The sequence below is a fragment of the Emiliania huxleyi genome, assembly GCF_000372725.1.
Source record: "Emiliania huxleyi CCMP1516 unplaced genomic scaffold EMIHUscaffold_1, whole genome shotgun sequence".
Taxonomy (NCBI): Eukaryota; Haptophyta; order Isochrysidales; family Noelaerhabdaceae; genus Emiliania; species Emiliania huxleyi.
In genome coordinates this window covers 1-18,979 of record NW_005202428.1, presented here as the reverse complement: position 1 = coordinate 18,979, position 18,979 = coordinate 1, and the positions used below count along the sequence as shown (strand labels likewise).

General features: G+C 65.1%; 4 protein-coding genes across 4 annotated transcripts in view; 2 read left to right on the top strand and 2 right to left on the bottom strand.

Annotated features, from left to right (window-relative positions):
* Positions 1 to 368, bottom strand: part of EMIHUDRAFT_60882 (hypothetical protein) — a gene marked incomplete at both ends in the record, with an annotated part of 1,909 nt that extends 1,541 nt beyond the window's left edge. Inside the window, one exon of the mRNA XM_005793820.1 lies at positions 3 to 368. Coding sequence (XP_005793877.1) covers positions 3 to 368 — 366 coding nt within the window. The remainder of the gene's footprint in view (positions 1 to 2) is intronic.
* Positions 369 to 3,501: 3,133 nt separating this feature from the next.
* EMIHUDRAFT_193707 (hypothetical protein) lies at positions 3,502 to 5,531 on the top strand (the record flags this gene model as incomplete). Its single annotated transcript, XM_005793819.1, has 3 exons — positions 3,502 to 4,152; positions 4,321 to 5,190; positions 5,262 to 5,531. 3 exons carry the CDS (start codon positions 3,502 to 3,504, stop codon positions 5,529 to 5,531), a joined length of 1,791 nt encoding a protein of 596 aa, XP_005793876.1.
* A 2,140-nt stretch (positions 5,532 to 7,671) lies between these two features.
* EMIHUDRAFT_431653 (hypothetical protein) lies at positions 7,672 to 12,260 on the bottom strand. The gene is made up of 11 exons (XM_005793818.1): positions 12,119 to 12,260; positions 11,957 to 12,008; positions 11,811 to 11,881; positions 11,636 to 11,674; positions 10,614 to 10,664; positions 10,195 to 10,239; positions 9,773 to 9,814; positions 9,466 to 9,522; positions 8,751 to 8,837; positions 8,548 to 8,592; positions 7,672 to 8,116 (listed from the first exon to the last, which is right to left on the bottom strand). Exons 1-11 carry the CDS (start codon positions 12,221 to 12,223, stop codon positions 8,033 to 8,035), a joined length of 678 nt encoding a protein of 225 aa, XP_005793875.1. The 5' UTR covers positions 12,224 to 12,260; the 3' UTR covers positions 7,672 to 8,032.
* Positions 12,261 to 13,395: 1,135 nt separating this feature from the next.
* EMIHUDRAFT_349043 (pyrroline-5-carboxylate reductase) lies at positions 13,396 to 14,424 on the top strand. Its single transcript, XM_005793817.1, has 5 exons — positions 13,396 to 13,636; positions 13,705 to 13,806; positions 13,875 to 13,954; positions 14,032 to 14,083; positions 14,154 to 14,424. The coding sequence occupies exons 1-5, from the start codon at positions 13,412 to 13,414 to the stop codon at positions 14,277 to 14,279; spliced, it is 585 nt and encodes a 194-aa protein (XP_005793874.1). The 5' UTR covers positions 13,396 to 13,411; the 3' UTR covers positions 14,280 to 14,424.
* Positions 14,425 to 18,979: the final 4,555 nt, after the last annotated feature.

Genomic DNA, 18,979 nt, shown 5'->3' with positions numbered 1-18,979 from the left:
ACAGCTTCGCCGCCTGGGGCGGAGGCGGCGGCGGGCGCGAGCGGCGCGCTGCAAACGAGGGGGAGCCAGCGGCGCAGCTCGGCGAGCCAGTTGCCACAGAGAGACTTTGGGCAGACGACGAGCAGCGGCCACTCGTCGCGGTAGCAGAGGGCGACGCTGAGCGCCTGCACGCTCTTTCCCAACCCCATCTCGTCCGCCAAAAGCACCCGCCCGCCGTGAGAGAGGGCGAAGCGGACCCCCTCGCGCTGGAAAGGGAGCAGCGCCTCCCGCATGGGCGATGGCAGCCGCTCGTACCTCGCCTGGCCAGCGGCCTCGCCCTCCGGGGCAGAGTACTCGAGTGCGCGCTGCCCCACGTCGCTCGCCGCCATGCGCAACCGCACCCGCCGGCCGCCGCCTCCCCCGAGCAGCACCGCCGACAGCTCGCGGTAGCTCCCCATCGGGCAGACCAGCTTGCGAGGCCCGCCCTTGACGCCCGGCAGCACGCGCACCCCCGCCACCGCCAGCAGCGCCTCCGACGCGGCGACCGCGGCGAGCGGCGGCGGGAAGGTGGCGCGCAGGACGGGCAGCCCGCCGAGCTCCTGGTCCACGTCCAGCTCGACCTCGCTCACGTCTGCCGCCGCAGCCGCAGACCCCGCCGCACCAGACGCCCCGGCGGCGCACGCCGCCGCCGCGCCTGCCGCCGCCGCCGCGCCGCCCGCCACGCCGCCGCCGCCCGCCACGCCGGCGCTGCCCGCCGCCGCGCTCGCCGCCGCCGCCGCCGCCGCGCCCTCCTCCGCAATCTCCCTGCCCTCCCCCTCGCCGGCGGCGGCGGCGGGCAGGGCAGGCAGGGTGGCGGCGGAGGGCCTCGCAGACGTTGCGACCTTGGCCCGAGGCTGCTGGCGGGCCGGGGAGGCGCCCGCCGCCTGCAAGACGCCGAACGGCCGCGGCGCGCCCCCCTCCCCGCCGGCTCTCGGCGGCACACTCCAGCCGGGCCCGCTCTGCCCGACACCCTGCCCGTGGTTCCGCGGCGATGGCTGCAGTGGCACCGCACCCCAAGACTGCCCCGATGGCTGCACCGGCGCTGGCTGCAGAGGCGGGCGCAGTGGCGACGGGTGCGGCTGCTGCGGCGCCGGCGGACGCGCGGGCGGGTGCGTCGCGTGTAGCGGCGATGGACGCGGCGGCGGAGGCGGCCGCAACGGCGACGGGTGCTGCTGCCGTGTCGGCAGCAGCCGCTGCCCTTGCTGCGGCGACGGCTGCCGCGGCATTTGCGACGGCGGCAGCCATGGCCGTGGCGGCTGGGGCTGCGGCGGCTGCGGTGGCGCTGGCTGTGGCTGCGGCGGCGTGAGCAGCTGCAGCGTCGGACACTGCTGCGGCATCTGAGGCGGCCCGGGTGGCCGCGGCCGCCATAATGGCTGCTGCGGCGCTGGAGGCGGCCCCGCGGGGCGCAGCGGAGGCCGAGGGCCAGCCGCAGCCAACGGGCCGCTTGCGGGCCGAGGCAGCAGCGGCTGCGGCGGTTGCTGCTGCTGCTGCTGCTGCTGCTGTGGACGGTGAGGCGACTGCTGAGGCTGCAGTGGCTGCTGCACCAGCGCCGCCCGGCGGCTCAACGCGATGCGCCGCTTCTCCTCAATCTCGGCCGCGCTGTAGTGCCGAGACGCCATTGACAATGAAGGGGCGCCGCGGGCGGTCGAGCGGATACAGACAAGGCGCGAAAACAAAATAAAATAAAATGTATGTGTGAGTGAGTGAGAGAGAGAGAGAGAGAGAGAGAGAGAGAAACCGCCAATGGCCGTTATCCGTTAGTGCGGACGTCGCCGCGGCTCGCCTCTGCCGCGGCGGCTGCTGCGCGCACGCGGCGGCGCCGCTCTCTCGCGAGACGGCTGGCGACGCGGCTCGCCGCCGACGTACGGTGCGCTCGTCCGACGGTCCGCAGCGTGGCGTGCGCGGCGCTGAGCGCCGCTCTGCGAGCGCCTCTGCGCCTGCACTGCCTGTCTCTGTTGATGCTGGTGGTGGTGGTGCTGCTGCTGCTGGTAGATCTCATCTCGCAGTATAGCATGCGACATCGAAACACATCTGCGCGCCTCGACACGCCATCAGCATCCATCCCCACATGAGGTTGCGTCGGAACTCACATCTCTCCGCAGAGTCCGCGCGTGGTCAGTCTGCGATCTCCATCGCTCCGAGATGGTCTCCCTGTGGGGTGTGTGAAATTGCATCAGCCAGGAGCCTCTCCAGCACCACGATGGCGTGCCCGCGGACTCTCGCCGCGAAGTGGGTGCTGCGCTCTGGGAGGCGAATGTTGAGATTGAGCCGCTCGTATGCGCATCGCATAGTGGCTTCAAACCCTCCGCTGATCGTGACGAGTCCGAGCAGATGCTTGATGCTCTGCACGAGCACGCCGGTCGAGATGCGCCCAACGCGACTCTGGCTGGGTGCGTTATAGTATGTGGCTGCAGTAAGCACAAACTGCAGTACCTCGATGGCCTGCTGGCGGAATCGGCCCGCCGCGGGCAGATTGAGCCGCCTGTTGGCCTCTTGGATGGTGCGGAGAGGGGAGGTGTGCGGGTCGAGATTGAGCAGAAGCTTGATGCTTTCGAACATCTGCACGGTGTGTATCGCTATCTCCGGTGTGTCGACGACCGCAGCCGTCGAGATCCTCATGCCCACTGCCGGCGGCTGGGCAATGGGCTCTGCATCGGCAGTGGGCGTGTGGGTCTCTGCGTCGACATCCTCCTGACCATCCTCCTGACCGTAGACATCGTCCTCCAGCCGGGACAGGCGCTGGCGGATGTCGCTCGCCCAGCCGAAGACGAGCACGACCAAAGTAAAGGCCAGCAGGGCATAGACGTGAGAACCCCCCGTTGCGGGCGAGAAGGTGCTCCAGTAAAAACTGCGCTTGTCCGCATCTTTCTCGGTGTAGCCGTACGGGGTAGCCGACATCGGCACTTTGAAGGTCCCGCGCTTGGCACGGCCGGCAACGGCCTCTCCGTGCTCTCCCTCCAAGGAGCCGCGCAAGGAGTCGCGCATGGCACGGCCGGCATCGGCCTCTCCGCGCTCTCTCTTGGCGAGCTCGCCGACGTTCATGCCTTCACCGGGCAGCGCTGCCATGTCCGGCACCTGCGTGTCGTCGTGAGCAACGAGGGGCGGCGGCGACTGGGAGTGGTGTTGCGAGCGATGAGAGAGTGCTGCGGATTGGATCAGCAGCAGCATGCGAGTCGCTCGGTCTGCCCTGCCTTCGAACGACGCAAAATGAAATCCGAATGTAATCAAACTCGGCGCTGTGAACACGACACACGCATTCGATTGCAGGAGTCAGGTCACAGAGGCGGCCGATGCCGTTGGTCTCCCGATGGCTGTGGCGCGCCGATGCCTTCGGCGTTAGCCGGTGGCGGAGGCGTGTCTCTCTGACTGACTAACTGACGGACTGCGTGCGCGCGTGCGCCACCCCCCGCCCCTCCCCCGCCCCTGTTGCCGCCGCGCCGCCCCTCTCACTGCACCCTCCGCCTCTGGGCTCCCTCGCCGCAGATGTGGAACCGCGCTATGCACAAGGACCGCAAGATCATGGCGGGGAAGGACCCGCGGGACCTGTCCGCGTTCGAGCCGTCCGTGGTGAAGCAGAAGACGCGGCTCGTCGTCTCCTTCTACTTCCGCAACTTCGAGCACGGTGAGGCGCTGACCAAGCTGTACCGCGAGTTTGTCGCCAAGGTGATGGACCTCGCGCGGCAGAAGGCCATCGGCTGCCCCCAGGAGGAGTCGTTCCACAACACCGAGACGCTCTCCGCGCTCGTCGAGGAGTACAACCTCGCGCCGGTCCTCGCGTCCTCCTGGACGGGCAAGCTCAACCAGACGGAGAAGCTGCAGCTCGAGCGCAAGATCGGCGACGAGTCACGGCGCATCGACTTCGGCCTCAAAGTCGCCGCGAGTTGCCTCGACCTCTCCATCCAGATCGGCACGCAGCTCACCGTCGACGGCTGCACCCACCTCTACAACGAGGTGACCAGGGAGCTGGTGCCCTTCCCGATCGTCGACCAGCACGATCTCGTCTACCTTGTCGTCTACCTCGACCTCGACCTCGGCATGTGGACGCACGTGATGGTCGACGAGATGCAGGACGTGACCCGGATCCTCTACCTCTTCATACTGCAACTCGTCCGCCGGCGCGCCAACCTTTTGATGGTGGGTGACCCGGCGCAGTCGATGTACTACTGGATGGGCGGCGATAAGGCGCCCTGCCGTCACCCCTCCCGCCTCGCGCCCGCCTCGCCTAACCCTCCCCCCGCATCCCCCCTTCCACGCCCCCCCCCCCCCCCTCTCCTGACACTGTACACGTCATGCTCGCCACAGGCGACGCTCGAGCAGATGCTGCACGGCCGCGAGCAGTACACCCACATGCTCAACTACCGCAGCGCCCGCAGCGTCATCGAGGCGACGCAGCCGGCTCTCGCCGCCACCGGCTCCACCGACACGATCGTGCAGATTCGCGACGTCGACGGCGAGTACCGCGAGAATGTCACCTTCCACTCCCACCCGATCGTCGCGGGGGAGAGGACCGCCCTGCTCACGCGCATGGCCGCCACCGTCTTCGAGATCTACAACGTGCTGCTCTCCAAGGGCTACATTCACGTCAAGATGGTCGGCCGCAAGTCCACCCGCGACAATGTCCTCAAGCTGCTCGGTGAGCTCGAGGGGCCCATGTCGTCCGTCCTCACGCGGCTCAACCTGCGCCTCGACAGCTCCGCTCCGGCGTCGCAGAACGAGCGCCACGACACCACCCTCGCCCTGCAGGCATCGATTACTGCTTGGTCCAAGCTGGCGTCGGCGGGGGACATCGACGCGCTCGACTCGCGGACCGCGTACTCGGCGTGGCTGGAGAAGGTGTACACCGAAGACGCCGCCGCTGGGGACACGCTCGTCGTCTCCACGATCCACGGGTACAAGGGCCGGCAGGCGACTCGCGTATGCATCTTCCAGCCCGACCACCTGCCGCTGCCCGACCGGCTCAGGCTCAAGGACGACCCGTGGCGGTCGTGGGAGGCGGACGAGGAGCGATGCATCTTCAATGTCGCCCTCTCGCGGGCGGAGGACAGGCTGCATCTCATGGTACACCTCGAGGACGGCGCCAACCGCACCGGACTCCTCACCCTGTGGGACGCGCCGGCCGACCTGGAGACCTCGCAGTCAACCGAGGCCACCGCGTCCATCATCTCTTCACAGGTGTGCACTCGCATGCCCTTCCCCCCCCCTGCCCCCCCCGCCCTCTCAGCCTCCCTCTATGCTCCGAGCAGGAGTCCGCCGGCGAGCCGGATGAGGTGGACGAGGCCACCAACGGCGCCCTCGCCGTGCTGCAGCTCGAGGCCGTGCCGGCCAACCTTCAGGAGCTCGCGGCCGCCGTGCGGCAGAACCTCCGCGCCGCCAACTCGTCCATCGCCAACTTCGACTCGCCGGCGGTGCAGGCACGCACGCAGGAGTGCTTGGGCGCGCGCCGCCACCTCACCAAGGTGATCACCCGCCGCAACCTGCAGCGGGTGGACGACGCCATGGCACTGCACCACTAGACGCGCTCTCAGTGAAGAGGGGGGCTCGCCCACGCCACCGGCTAGTCCAGCGGCATCGGCTTGCGCCACCGCCATCGGCGCCAACGCCACCGGCATCGGCTCCCCCCCCCCCCCCTCCCGCTTGAATGTGAGTCTTGTGTCGCACTCTCAGTGAACCTCCCGTGTCCTGTCTGAATGTGAGTCTTTGTGTCGCACTCTCAGTGAGGAGGGGGTTTGCCCACGCCACCGGCTAGTCCCGCGGCATCGGCTTACGCCACCGCCAGCGGCGCCAACGGCATCGGCTCCCCCCCCCGCCCCCCTTCCCGTGTCCGGCTATTGTCGCCTGCATACATGCTCGTTAAACGCGGGATGCTCACCCCTAGCACAGAAAAGAGAAAAGAGACGAGGACCACAAAGAGAAGGAGGAGTGCGGGCGCCACGCCCGCGCCCCCGAGCCAGCTAGTCATAGCCTCCATAGACGACGCGACACACATGTCCGGCGATATCCTTCGTGGTCTCATCCAAGCAGCAGGCATACCTCCTCTCTGCATTGCGTCCAGCTTCACGAAGTGCATGAATACGACATGATGCGCCCACGACGTGCGCCGTGGGCTCAATGGAAGTGGCGGTGTTGTGATCTTTCCGCTCAATGGAAGTCCGAGGCGCCAAGACTTCCACCCATATCACGACGCGATGCGCTTATGGTGGCTGCTTGAATACGCCTTCGTCGCGCACAAGCTTCGGCTAGGCGTCTATAGGGGTGAGAGCTGGCCGTGGAAGGTCGTTGGTCCAATGGGCCAAGCACTCCTGAGCGCACTTGACGAGCACGGCGTGAGACCGCTACCGAAGGGTGGCTGCCCGGGCTGTACCGAGCTGCGACTAGACAATTGGACCATTTCGCCGTGGGGGGACGACTCCAAGCTGTTCCTCTCGTGGCCAGGAGCGACGAGCGCGGTGTGGCACAAAATGCAACACGAGTGCCGCAACATCTCTACGCATTACGGCCGGGCATCACCGTCTAGTTTGTGGTGGGAGGCGCCACGGGGCAGCTCCGACGCGAGAGCAGCCGATCAGGTCATTCACCAGGCGCCCACCCATCGCATTGCCGTGAACGGTCACGCTGATTCTCCCGAGGAGAGGCAAGCGAGCGAGCGGCGCGTCGTGTTGCTGGATCGCAGCCCACCGCGTCAGCTGATCAGCCGCGGCGCGGTACGCTGGCCTCTCCTCCGTGATCAGGTGAGCACCAATGACACATGCCATACTGCGCAGCAGTGGAGTCTGCCTGCATACGCGTACGTCACGCCGCACGGCGCACAGCTCAACAACCGCTTTCTTATGACCCAGCAACCGCTTCCGTGCCTTGTCGAGATCTTCCCCCGCGGCTACTACACCTCGTGCTACGTGCTGCCCTTCAGCCCGCAGCGTCACGTTCAGGTGATGGGCCAGCGCGTGTGGGACGTGCACGCTAGCGTGGGCTCGCCACATGCGCTGCAGTCTGGGTGGGTCACCACCAACTACAGTAAATGTGATCACTTGGGCGAGATGAATGATGGAAGTCGTGCTCAGAAATTCTGCCAAGCTCGTGTGCGTTCCGCGCTTCGGGCACAGCCAGTCGAAATTGACAATACGACGCTCGACGCTGCCCTGGTGCTTTGCGCGCATGCTGTCGTACCTACATCGTGCCAGGCGTAGCTGGTGGCACGATGCGATCGCCGACCGGTAACGTGCAAGCATGCGTTCCGATTTCGCACGGTCCCGTACCGTTCTCACACATCCATAAACTCACTTTGGCCTCACTGAAGCGATGCCTCAATCCTGAATCCTCAGATTTTAGATTAGGACGCTGCGGACCCTCTACGACGAGGCGTAGCTGTGTACGTGCGGGGAGTACAGTGTTGCGTGTCCGTTAGCTCCGAGTAGCCGAGGGGGCGTTCTGCAGATCTGCAGTTAAGGGGAGAGACCCGGTACACGGAACGACCAACCCCCGTGTTTATTTTACGGCCCTTTGGAAGGCCCTTTCCCTGCGAACGCGCACACCCCCCAGGGCTCTAGGGCTCCCTAGGCCTAGCCCGCAACCCGATCCCGATCATCCGGCCCGCTGGGTGCGCTTCTTAGCTCCCCGGCCCCCTGGATGTGAGGCTGAGGACTGCACTCCAAGCAAGTGCTCCAAGTCGTAGAGCCGTACGTTATCCAGTACCGTACCCGTCTCTCGCATCCACGAAAACGCGAATAAACACTTCCGGGCTCCGTCCCCGGGGCTCTCTCGCGCTAAAGGGTATGCACTGGGGGCGTAGAGAGAGGAAATGGAACGAGCTGCCCCGCCGACCCGTGCGACACAGCTGCAGGGCGCAACGGGGACGGCGCCCCGGCGGCTATACGTGCCGGGGGAGGGGGGGGGGGGGGAGGTCGGCACCAGGGCGCGCGAGTCACAGCACGAGGCTGCCCATGGGACGTCTGTGCACGGTAGGGGGAGGGGGAGGCCTACTCCTCGCTCTTCCGCCCGGTGGGAGGGGGGGACGGCCCTACTCCTCTCCCTTCTTGGCCGCCGCCACCTCCACCTCGTCGCGGATGACGGTGTTCTTCTTTCCCTCCGTCGCGGACGCCACCTAGGGGTGTGGTGCTAGGGTGGGATGGGGCGTGGAGAGGGGGGGGGGCAGGTCTTGGACACTAAGGCTGCCTACTACCTATTGCGTGAGCACGCGCTAGAGGCCGTCATCGCATTCGCCTTCCTGGGACCCAGCGGCTCCCCTCGGCTCCTTTCGGCTACCCTCACCCTCGGCTGCCCCTCGTCTCCTCTCGGCTCCTCTCGGCTCCTCTCGGCCCCCCTCGGCCCCTCTCGGCTCCCCTCCTCTCCCCTCCTCTCCCCTCCTCTCCCCTCCTCCCCCCTCGGCCCCTCTCGGCTCCTCTCGGCTCCTCTCGGCCCCCCTCCTCTCCCCTCAGCCCCTCTCGGCTCCTCTCGGCTCCTCTCCCCGCCTCTCCCCTCCCCTCCTCTCCCCTCGGCCCCTCTCGGCTCCTCTCGGATCGTCTAGCCGCGCACCATCGGCCGCCCTCCCAAATCAATCGGCGTCTCCTTCGGAAGCGCCTGCGCCCGGAGACAGAGAGAGGCGGTGAGAGGCGGCGGCTGGGCGGCGGGGGGAAGGCGGGGAGAGGCGGCGCGGAGGCAGCGCGCGCAGCACTCTCGGGCAGTCTCGGCGCATCTCGGGCAATCTCGGCGCATCTCGGGCAATCTCGGCGCATCTCCCTGGTCTCAAAGACGACCGGGCCGATGTTTGACTCCTTTTCGAGCGTCTGGTAGTTGTTCCGGCCGGCCGCCTGTATCTCGCCCGCCTACGGGGAGGTATGGGGAGATACGGGGAGATACGGGGAGATACGGGGAGATACGGGGAGGTACGGGGAGGTACGGGGAGGTACGGGGAGGTATGGGGAGGTCCGGGGAGATACGGGGAGGTACGGGGAGGTACGGGGAGATGTGGGGAGATACGGGGAGGTACGGGGAGATGTGGGGAGGTATGGGGAGATACGGGGAGGTACGGGGAGATACGGGGAGGTACGGGGAGTCCGGGGAGATACGGGGAGGTATGGGGAGGTACGGGGAGATACAGGGAGGTACGGGGAGGTACGGGGAGATATGGGGAGGTCCGGGGAGATACGGGGAGGTACGGGGAGGTACGGGGAGGTACGGGGAGATGTGGGGAGATATGGGGACTCCACGTCTAGACGACAGGAGCCCCACGGCATTGAACGTGCAAGGCCCGGTGTGTGTGTATGTGTGTGTGTGTGTGTGTGTGTGAGTGTGAGTGTGTGTGTGTGTGTGTGTGTGTGTGTGTGTGTGTGTGTGTGTGTGTGTGTGTGTGTGTGTGCGTGTGCGTGTGTGTGTGCGTGTGTGTGTGTGTGTGTGTCTGTGTCTGTCTGTGTCTGTGTGTGTGTCTGTGTCTGTGTGTCTGTGTGGGTACGCCTTGGACTCGTAGTTGCCGCCCGCGTTCGAGCCGAGGTCGTAGTTTGCGCCCGACGCCTAAGTCATGTCTCCCCACATCTCCCCATATCTCCCCATATCTGGGGAGCCGAGGTCGTCACTTGCGCCCGACGCCTGAGGCAACCAGCCCGCCAGCAGCCAGTCAGCGCTACACGCCTCCTGGCATGGAGGACGGCGCGGGGGGGGGAGGGGAGGGGGGGGGGGGGGGGGGCACGCCTGAGGTGACATCAGCAACGAGTCCCACGCCATTCGACTGGTCCATGCGAGGGCCGTCTACAGCGCCCGGCGCCTTCTTCAGCTTTTCGCGGATCACCTCCTCTGAGATGTCGTCCTAGGGCAGAAAAGAAAACGAACGGGCGGTGCTTCTTGCCTCACCGCCAAGCGCCGCTCACGGCCGGGCTATGTCTAATCTCGGCTAATCTCGGCTAATCTCGGCGAATCTCGGCCAGATGACGAGACGCCCTCAGGTACGAACCTCGGCTGATCTCAGGTGCGAATCTCGGCTGATCTCGGCTGATCTCAGGTGCGAATCTCGGCTGATCTCGGCTGATCTCAGGTGCGAATCTCGGCTGATCTCGGCTGATCTCAGGTGCGAATCTCGGCTGATCTCGGCTCGTAGCGGCTATTGGCCCTCCTTGTCGTCAGCCTGGATGTCTCCCCATATCTCCCCATATCTCCCCATATCTCGCCATATCTCGGCTATTGGCCCTCCTTGTCGTCAGCCTGGATGTCAACCACCGTCCAGCCGAGGGCGTCCTGCGGCCAGGCACGCACCGCAGTTACTTCATTGTAATTCATGGTTCAGTAATGCAGGTGTCCCGCCAGGCGCGCATTGCAATTACTTAAGCAAGCGAGCGCTAGTGAACTCCCAGGGAACCGATATGCCTCACGGTGTGTTTACAATACTCAGGGTCCCGCTGTTAAGTAATTGATCAATATTGCTATCTCTCGGCTAGACCTCGGCTAGACCTCGGCTAGACCTCGGCTAGACCTCGGCTAGACCTCGGCTAGACCTCGGCTAGACCTCGGCTAGACCTCGGCTAATCCTCGGCCATCATCTCTCGGCTAGTCAGCCAGTCCACAACTCGGCCCATCTCGGGTCATCTCGGCTCCATCTCGGGGCAACTCACCTTGACCGCCATCTTGTGGCTAGCCACACGCCCCTTTGCCATCCCTCCCACCTGTGCGGGGGGGGTATGGGGAGATATGGGGAGATATGGGGAGGTACGGGGAGATATGGGGAGATATGGGGAGGTACGGGGAGGTACGGGGAGGTACGGGGAGATGTGGGGAGGTACGGGGAGATATGGGGAGATATGGGGAGATATGGGAGATATGGGGAGATATGGGGAGATATGGGGAGATATGGGGAGATATGGGGTATGGGCCGTCTGCCACCCCTCCCCACCTGTGCCGGCCGGGCAACAGCTCTGGTTCCCTGACTGCAATGCCCCGTGTGTGCTCCGCGAGTGAGCGTGTGCCCCGTCGCCCGTGCTCCAGAGCAGGCATGAACGCACTGGCGCGGCTGGCTGCCAGGGCTGCCGCGGCCGCGGTGTCGCCGAGTGCGTGTCTTCTTTTGCCTTGCCCGACGGTCGGGGCCTCAGCCCTGGCGAGGAGAGGCACACGCACGCTCTCTCGAGGTCTCTAGGAGCGGAGCCGCGGCGAGTGACCCAAATGGGTCCTCGGAGCGGGTACCCTGGGTGGGCGGGGCCTCTACTCGCCAGACCTCTGCCTGTCCGGCCGTCCTCTGGCTGGGGAGATATGGGGAGATAGGGGGAGATATGGGGAGATATGTCCGCCCGTCCTCTAGCTGGTCCGTGTGCGTGCGACCTTTGGCGTCGCCATGCTGCTGTGTGCCGCCGTCCAGCTACCGTGCAACATCTCCAAGCGCCTCGGTGCTGGCCAGGGGTGGGAGCACGGAAGTGTCTCGGAAGTGTCTCGGAAGTGTTTGGGCTGCAGGTCTGCGCACGCCAGCAAGCCCGTGGCGGCCTGCACTGCGGGAGCCGACCACTCTAGCTCTTCGCTGCCCCGGCGGTGCAGTGTCTCGGACGTGTTTCGGACGTGTCGCGGACGTGTCTCGGACGTGTCTCGGACGTGTCATGTCTCGGTCGTGTCTCAGAGACGGTCGTGTCTCAGAGAGGGCTGACTGCACCGACGACCCTACCCACGTGATGAAGACAAACTTGACGGCCTGCACCGAATCAGCGAGGACGGGCTTCAGAGGGGTGCGCTGTGGTGCGAGTGCGGGCGTGTGCCAGTTTTCTTCAGTGGCTCGGCGACGGCAACAAGCGGCAGGCAAGCAGACGCCGGGGCAGGCATGGGCACACCTTGGACTCCTGGTCACGGCCGCCCTCGACGCGCAGCAGGACGTACTGCACCTCGCCGTCATCCAGCTCGCCTACGGCGGCCCCCGCGGCGCCTCCGAGAAGGCTCCCGAGCAGCACACACTGTGCCGGCGAATTGCAGAGTGAACCGGCCATCTCGTCCATCGAGCCGCTTCCGGTCTTTTGGAGAATGAGCTTCGCCTGAGAAGGAGGCGTTGATGGTCGGTTGCGGCGGCCGTGCAGCGCCATCGCGGCAGAGGCGAGAGACAGGGCTGCAGAGGCGATGCTTTGCTCGGGCGGGCGGCGCTCGCCTTGCCGTCGTATTTCAGGATGGCGTACATGTCATCGGTGCCGTCGTCTCGAACCGAGGCGATTGCCGTGGAGATTCCACCGTCGCTCACGTCCACCGAACCCATGGCTCGCGCCTTTTTGCCCTCGCTGAATGCCTCGGCGTCTCCCCTGCCGGCGATTTAGGGCATCGTGAAAAAGAATTTAAACAACACAAGTCTCTCACACAGCACAGTGGGACGGCCGCGAGGTGGCACGAAGGTTGAAGCGAGAATCGGAGAGAGACTGCGAAGAGAGATAGGAAGAGGCAGACTCCCTAGGGTAGGCGACGGCTAGCGCATCACACCCCTCTCCTTAAAATCCCTGTGTGGTGGCGGCGTGCCGTTCTCCCATCCCTCCCTTGGCAATCGCTGGAAGTGCGCAGAGCAGCCCGAGCGAGGAGGCGCGGCGGGTGTGCATGGCCGACCAGCCGCGCTGCGCCGCCACGGTGCGGCCCGGGCGCGATCGGTCGCAGCGGGGGCGAGGCCTTACCCCCGGGGACAACACTTACCCGAGCTGTTGCCACCACAGCGCTGCAAATTTGCGAGTATTGCAAAAGTCCGATAAGTCGCGCGACCGCAAACTTTATACCTTCCATAGGAGGACGACCGCGAGGTGGCATGAAGGTTGCAGCGAGAATCGGCGAGGGACTGCGAAGAGAGATAGAAAGAGGCAGACGCCCAAGGGCGGGCGACGGCTAGCACCACACTCCTCTCCTTATTAAAATCCCTGTGTGGTGGCGGCGTGCCGTCCTCCCCTGGGTTGTCTTCTTTTTTACCTTCCATCTTCGAACCGCGGTGAGAACGAACCTGCCAAGGTGCACGTTGTGGACCGAGTAGACAACACCTCACATCGCCGCGGTCCTTCCTAGCTTCTGCAGCACCAAGGCCTGCGTGTTTTCACCTTACCCGCCAGAGGGGGAGTGTTTTTTTCTCTCTTTCACGAATTCGGCGCCGAGTCGACCCGAGCCAGTAGGGCGCCGGCGCCCCAGCGTAGAGGGCCTCGTGTAGCCCTCCTTTTGGTATTATAAAATGGTGTTGTGCAGCGAAGGGATGGTACCGGTCAAGGTCGGCTTCATCGGTGCCGGCATGATGGCCGGCGCGATGATCCGCGGCCTCGTGAGCTCGAAGACGTGTCCGGCCGACTGCGTGATTGCATCGGACGCGTATCAGCCGTGCGTCGATGGGCTGGCCGAGGAGCTGGGCATCACGTCGGGCGGTTCGAACAAGGACGTCGCCTTGTTCGCCGACCTCATCGTCCTCGCCGTCAAGCCGCAGATGGTGGAGGACGTGTGTGCAGACATCAAGGGCTCCGGCACCAATCCTCTCGTCGTCTCGATCGCCGCGGGCGTCACGATCGAGTCGCTCGAGGGGTGGCTCGGCTCGAGCGCCCGCGTGGTGCGGGTGATGCCAAACACGCCGTGCCTCGTCGGCGAGCTTGCCGCCGCCTACGCCCCCAACGCAGCGTGCTCCGCCGCCGACGCGGCGACGGTCAGCTCTCTGCGGTGCGGGCGGCGGGCGTATGAAGTAACCAATGAATGATTAAGAATCAGGCGACGGTCGGCTCTCTGCTCGGCGCTCTCGGCACGGCGTTCAAGGTCAAGGAGGCCGACCTGGACGCGGTGACGGGACTGTCAGGCTCTGGCCCCGCCTACGTCTTTCAGTTTATCGAGGCAGCTGCGGCCGGCTCGTCGCGTGCGGCTGCGCGACCTCGAGATGGCCCGAAGTCACCCGAGAGTAGGCCCTCTCCGACGGAGGCGTGCGCGCAGGCCTCACCCGCCCGATCGCGACGGCGCTCGCGGCGAAGACCGTTCGCGGCGCCTAATCTCGGGTAATCTCGGGTGATCTCGGGTGATCTCGGGCGATTAGGCGCTCGCGGCGAAGACCGTTCGCGGCGCGGCGACGATGGTGCTGCAGACAGGCAAGCACCCGGGGGAGCTGAAGGACCAGGTGACGAGCCTTGCCACAGCCGCAGGCTGGCGCCCCAGAGTTCGCTTTCAGCAGTTTCTGGCCCGTCCAGGTGACGAGCCCTGGCGGCACGACAATCACGGGCGTCCACGCGCTGGAGCAGGGCGGGATGCGCGCGGCGGTGATGAACGCGGTGCTCGCCGCGACGGCACGGTCGCGCGAGCTGGGCAAGAAGTGACGAAGCGGGAGAGCGGAGTCGGGTGTGTGAGGTGGTGCTAGGCAGCCTTGTGCAGGGCAGCCTGTTGTGCCGCAGTGGGCTCGTTGGCGTGTTTTTCTTCGGTGACGGGTGAGCGCCGAGCGCAGAAGGGGAGCGCGGCGTCCGTTTGCCCCCCCCCCCTCCCCCCCCCATCTTTGTTTACCGATGCATCCTAGAATGCAAAAAAACGCATTCTCTAGGACGCACTTTTCAATTTCATCTCAAATCAAAGATACCATATTAAATAAATAAATAAAAACGGACACCTCTGTACTGTGAGATGGATCTTTGTGCAGGGTTCTTTGTGGGTGTGGTCGGCGACTAGCCGGGGTCGTCCTCCCGGTGGGCGGTGGGGGACATCGCACTAGCCGCAGATACCATATTGTCGCTCGGGTACACTATGCGATGTAACTTATTCCGGGGCCCGTGTGCGGGGAGCGAACCTTAGCGACCGCCCAGAAGCTTTCTGAGCGAACCAATCGGGCCAGGATCATCAGCATATGTCCCCTCCACAACATCGTGGGCGTTTGAGCGGTATTTGAGGAGCACCGCCACTCTGAAGTTCGGCCGGGTGGTCTGCAGACCCCCCCCCCCCGGAGCAGCAGAGGCTCCGTGGGGTCGAAAAGTCGACGCTGGGAGTCGCAATCGTCAAACCGTCGCAACACCACGCGGTACGCACGTACCGCCCACATCCCCTCCACCGCTGAGCAGGCGCAGATCGACCGCCGGGCCGCGTAGTCGTCGTCAAGGAGCGGTTTTTGGAGCCGTAGCCCGTACGACGAGGTCCCAGACGGGCGAAGATGCGGTTTTTCGACGACCACACGCGATTTGGTATCTGGTTTTTGCTAAAAACGGGCCGCCTAGTGCAGCATCACTAGTACAACACGCAACCACACTGATAGCTCCACACTGGCCGGTATAGGCGAGAACCGACGGCGTCACGGTCGCCGGAGTGGACGCACTGCACACACACTGTGACCGTGTCGACGGTGTGACAGTGAGCTGACACAATCGTCGGCGCCGCGCTATCGCGGCGCCCCGCAGTCTACACGCCTCAGACGCACCCCTGAACGCGCCATGGGCGCGCAGATACACCGCAGCGCCGAGGAGAATCCACACCTGGCCGGTCCCGAGCCCCGTCCTGGGCCTCCAGGCGGCCGAAGATCGGCGTTCGGGCGGGATGAACTTGTCGGAAATGGAGCAAACTTGGCGCGGCTCGCCGCTCGCGGTACCGGGTGAGCCTGGATAGGGCAAAATCTGGGGTGAATACGAGGGACAGAGGTCGCAAGTTTGTCGCGCAAGTTTGCGCGGCGTGGCGCTGCCCCGCTGCCGAGGGCGCCACCAACCCGTGGCGGCGGCATTTCCAGCCCAAATTGGGCGTTCCGTGCGCCTTGCCGGCGAGAGTGGACGGGCTGTGCATCGTGGGGGGGGTGAGTGGGAGGGAGGTGGTCGTGTGCCTACTTTGTCGGCCGCGCGCGAGGAGAATTCTGGGTGTGAGGCGCGCAGGAGGCGAGGGTGGGCGCGCCGGCGGTCGAGCCGCCGAACAATTCGACGTGGCGCAGCTCCGTGCCGGCGGGGACGACCAAGCACATGATGTCGGCGGCGGTCGCGCGACGAGCGAGAGCCGCAGGGGCCCTCTGAGAGCCAGGCGCCGAAAAGCAGCGATGAGTGGCGCCGCGATCAGCCACCTGTGGGCGGTCATCGGGGTCGCGGTCAAGCTCGCGACGGGGTAAATCTGGTGCTTCTAGTATCACTGGTGGGCAGGGTGTGCAGCAGCCGCGCTCAAAAAGAGGCAAAAAAAGCGGCTGCTACTTTGAGTGTCTACTTTCTCGACACACCGTTCTCGGCCCGGCCGGAAAGCTGGCTGGTGGTCGCGCGCAGCGCGTCGGCGCGCTCCAACTGGTTGGGCACCTCGGCTGGGTCCATCGGCAAGAGGCCCGCGCCGTCGGGCGGCCCCGGGAGCGCATGATGCCCCTCCGAGAGGCGCTGACGCCCCGCCGAGATCGCGCTGGTTTGGCACGAAAAACACGAGGCGCGGAGGGGGGGGTCCGAATAAGATACATCATAACACAGGGCATTCTAGGATGCGACGGCTCGCTGTCCTGGAGATGGCCGCGCCGTGTCTTTTGTTGCGCGTTCCATCTTAGACGCCACAAGCATCTATAGATGCACAGCTAAGTGCTGCGATCGGGGGTGGCCCATTTCTTGTTTCCTTTCTTTTGGGGGGTCCTGTGGGCACCCTACCGAGTCAGAATCAATCGCGATAGCCCGTGATGTCCTCGAGGAGTTCGTCGTAGGCGGCATAGAAGGGACCGTGCTGGTCCCGCGCCTCTGCTAGCTGCGCTGCGAACTAACTGACTGGTTGGTTGGTCGCCGCCAGCCGCGTAATGGTTGCTGTTGTGCGGCGAGCATGACGGTGTCGCCATTGACTAGGTTAGGTTAGGTAGAAAGGTGAAGAACAGTCAGGCTCGGACTGGACACCAGCGCGGTATGGGTGGACGCGGGACTTTGATAGTCGCCAAGAAAAGAATTCCAAGCGCGGTCGACGAAGACGGCGCGGCCTGGGCGTGGTTCAACAGAGCTGCATGAGCGGCCGGCGTCGGCCGGCCACGCTTCAGAATCGATGCCGCCGCCGCCTGATGCCTCTCCCGCCTTTGCCGGCCGCTCGCGCTTGCCCAAGCCGGCCTCTGATCTGAATCCAGTGTCTTCCGGCCTGCCGTCTCCGCTGCAGCAGGCGCGTGATGTGCCGCGCCTCCGGCTGCTGGCCTCGCGCGAGCTGCGCCCCTCCCGCGCAGTCCAGCCGCCGCTCCGCTTCTCAGATACGCCACATCCTCGTCCCTGCTCCCTTGCTCTCTCTCTCTCCCCACGGCCCGCCGCCCGCTCCCTGTGCTGTCCGTCGCCTTGCTCCTTCCCTCACCCTCACACGGCGCCCCTCCCCTCCGCAGGCGGCGGACGACTCGTCGAGCGGCTCGACCGCCGCAGTGCGCGACGAGCTCCCCTCGCCCTGGCTCGCCTCCGCCTGCGCCGGAATCGGCAATCCCGCCCTGCTGAATAGAATTACAATCCCACCCTGCTGCTCTGCTCCCCGCTTCCTTCTCCTCTCACCGCCGCTACTCACTCCTCCTCCTTCCCCTCCTTCCTCCGCGCTTCCTTCTCCTCTCACCGCCGCTACTCACTCCTCCTCCTTCCCCTCCTTCCTCCCCGCTTCCTTCTCCTCTCACCGCCGCTACTCACTCCTCCTCTTTCCCCTCCTTCCACCCCTCCTCCTGGCCGCCGCCTCTCTTCACACCGCGCCGCTCCCTCCAGGCGTCCTCCCGTCGCCGGCTCTGCTGTGAACAAGGACGTGTCTCGGAAGTGTCTAGGAAGTGTCTATAGGCGTCCTCCCGTCGCCGGCTCTGCTGTGAACAAGGACGTGTCTCGGAAGTGTCTAGGAAGTGTCTATAGGCGTCCTCCCGTCGCCGGCTCTGCTGTGAACAAGGACGTGTCTCGGAAGTGTCTAGGAAGTGTCTATAGGCGTCCTCCCGTCGCCGGCTCTGCTGTGAACAAGGACGTGTCTCGGAAGTGTCTAGGAAGTGTCTATAGGCGTCCTCCCGTCGCCGGCTCTGCTGCCATCGGGGTGCCTGCCCTCTGTCGTGGTTGGCATGTCTCCGGCGCTGCTGCCCGCCAACTCAGCGCCGGTGCGCCGCGTACCACTCCAACCGATGCGCGGCAGTGGGCCCTCCTTGCGCCGCGTATTTACGGCCGATCGCCGGGGATGCACATGCACATGTGCATGCACATGCACATGTTTTCAACCCACACCCACTCAACGCAACTAGCACCGGTTGCAGCTCGGCCGTCGTTTCCGTTTCTTTTTTCGCAGCGAGTTTCTTTTTTTTAGGTGCAGCTCGACCGGCTTCCAGACGCCGCGGGAGGCGGCAGCGAGCAGCAGCCCTTTCCCCTCCACCAATCAATAAGGTTGCGAGTCATTCTTGATTGGCCACAGGCGGCAGCGAGCAGCACTTCTTTCCCGCCATTAATCAGCAAGGTTGCGATTCATTTTTGATTGGCCACAGGCGGTGGCGAGCAGCACTTCTTCCCTCTCGACTCCGTGGTGCGCGAGAAGGAGAAAGAGGAGAAGGAGGCGGGCGGCGGCGCCGCCCCGGCCGAGGGGGGCATCATGATGCTCTCGGATCTGCAGGAGAGGAGATCTGGGGAGATATGGGGAGGGGTGGGGAGGGGTGGGGAGGGGTGGGGAGAGACGGGGAGAGATGGGGAGAGATGGGGAGAGACGGGGAGAGATGGGGAGAGATGGGGAGAGATTGGGAGAGATGGGGAGAGATGGGGAGAGATGGGGAGAGAAGGGGGGAGAAGGGGGGCGAAGGGGATTGCTCATTGCTCTTCTCCGATCTGCAGGAAGAGCGCGCGTCGCGGGAGACGCTACACAACGCGACCCGCGACTATGGCATCCCCTTCCTCGTGGCGGAGGCCTCGGCTTGATCTGCATTCCTTGATTCCCTCCCTCCTTCCACTCATTAGGCATCTCCCTCGTTGCGAGCCCCGGCGCACCGCGGCACTCCAAGGCACTTCCTGGACACTTCCTGGACACTTCCTGGACACTTCCTAGACACTTCGTAGACACTTCCTGGACACTTCCTAGACACTTCCTAGACACTTCCTGACACTTCCTAACGTCTCGAGCG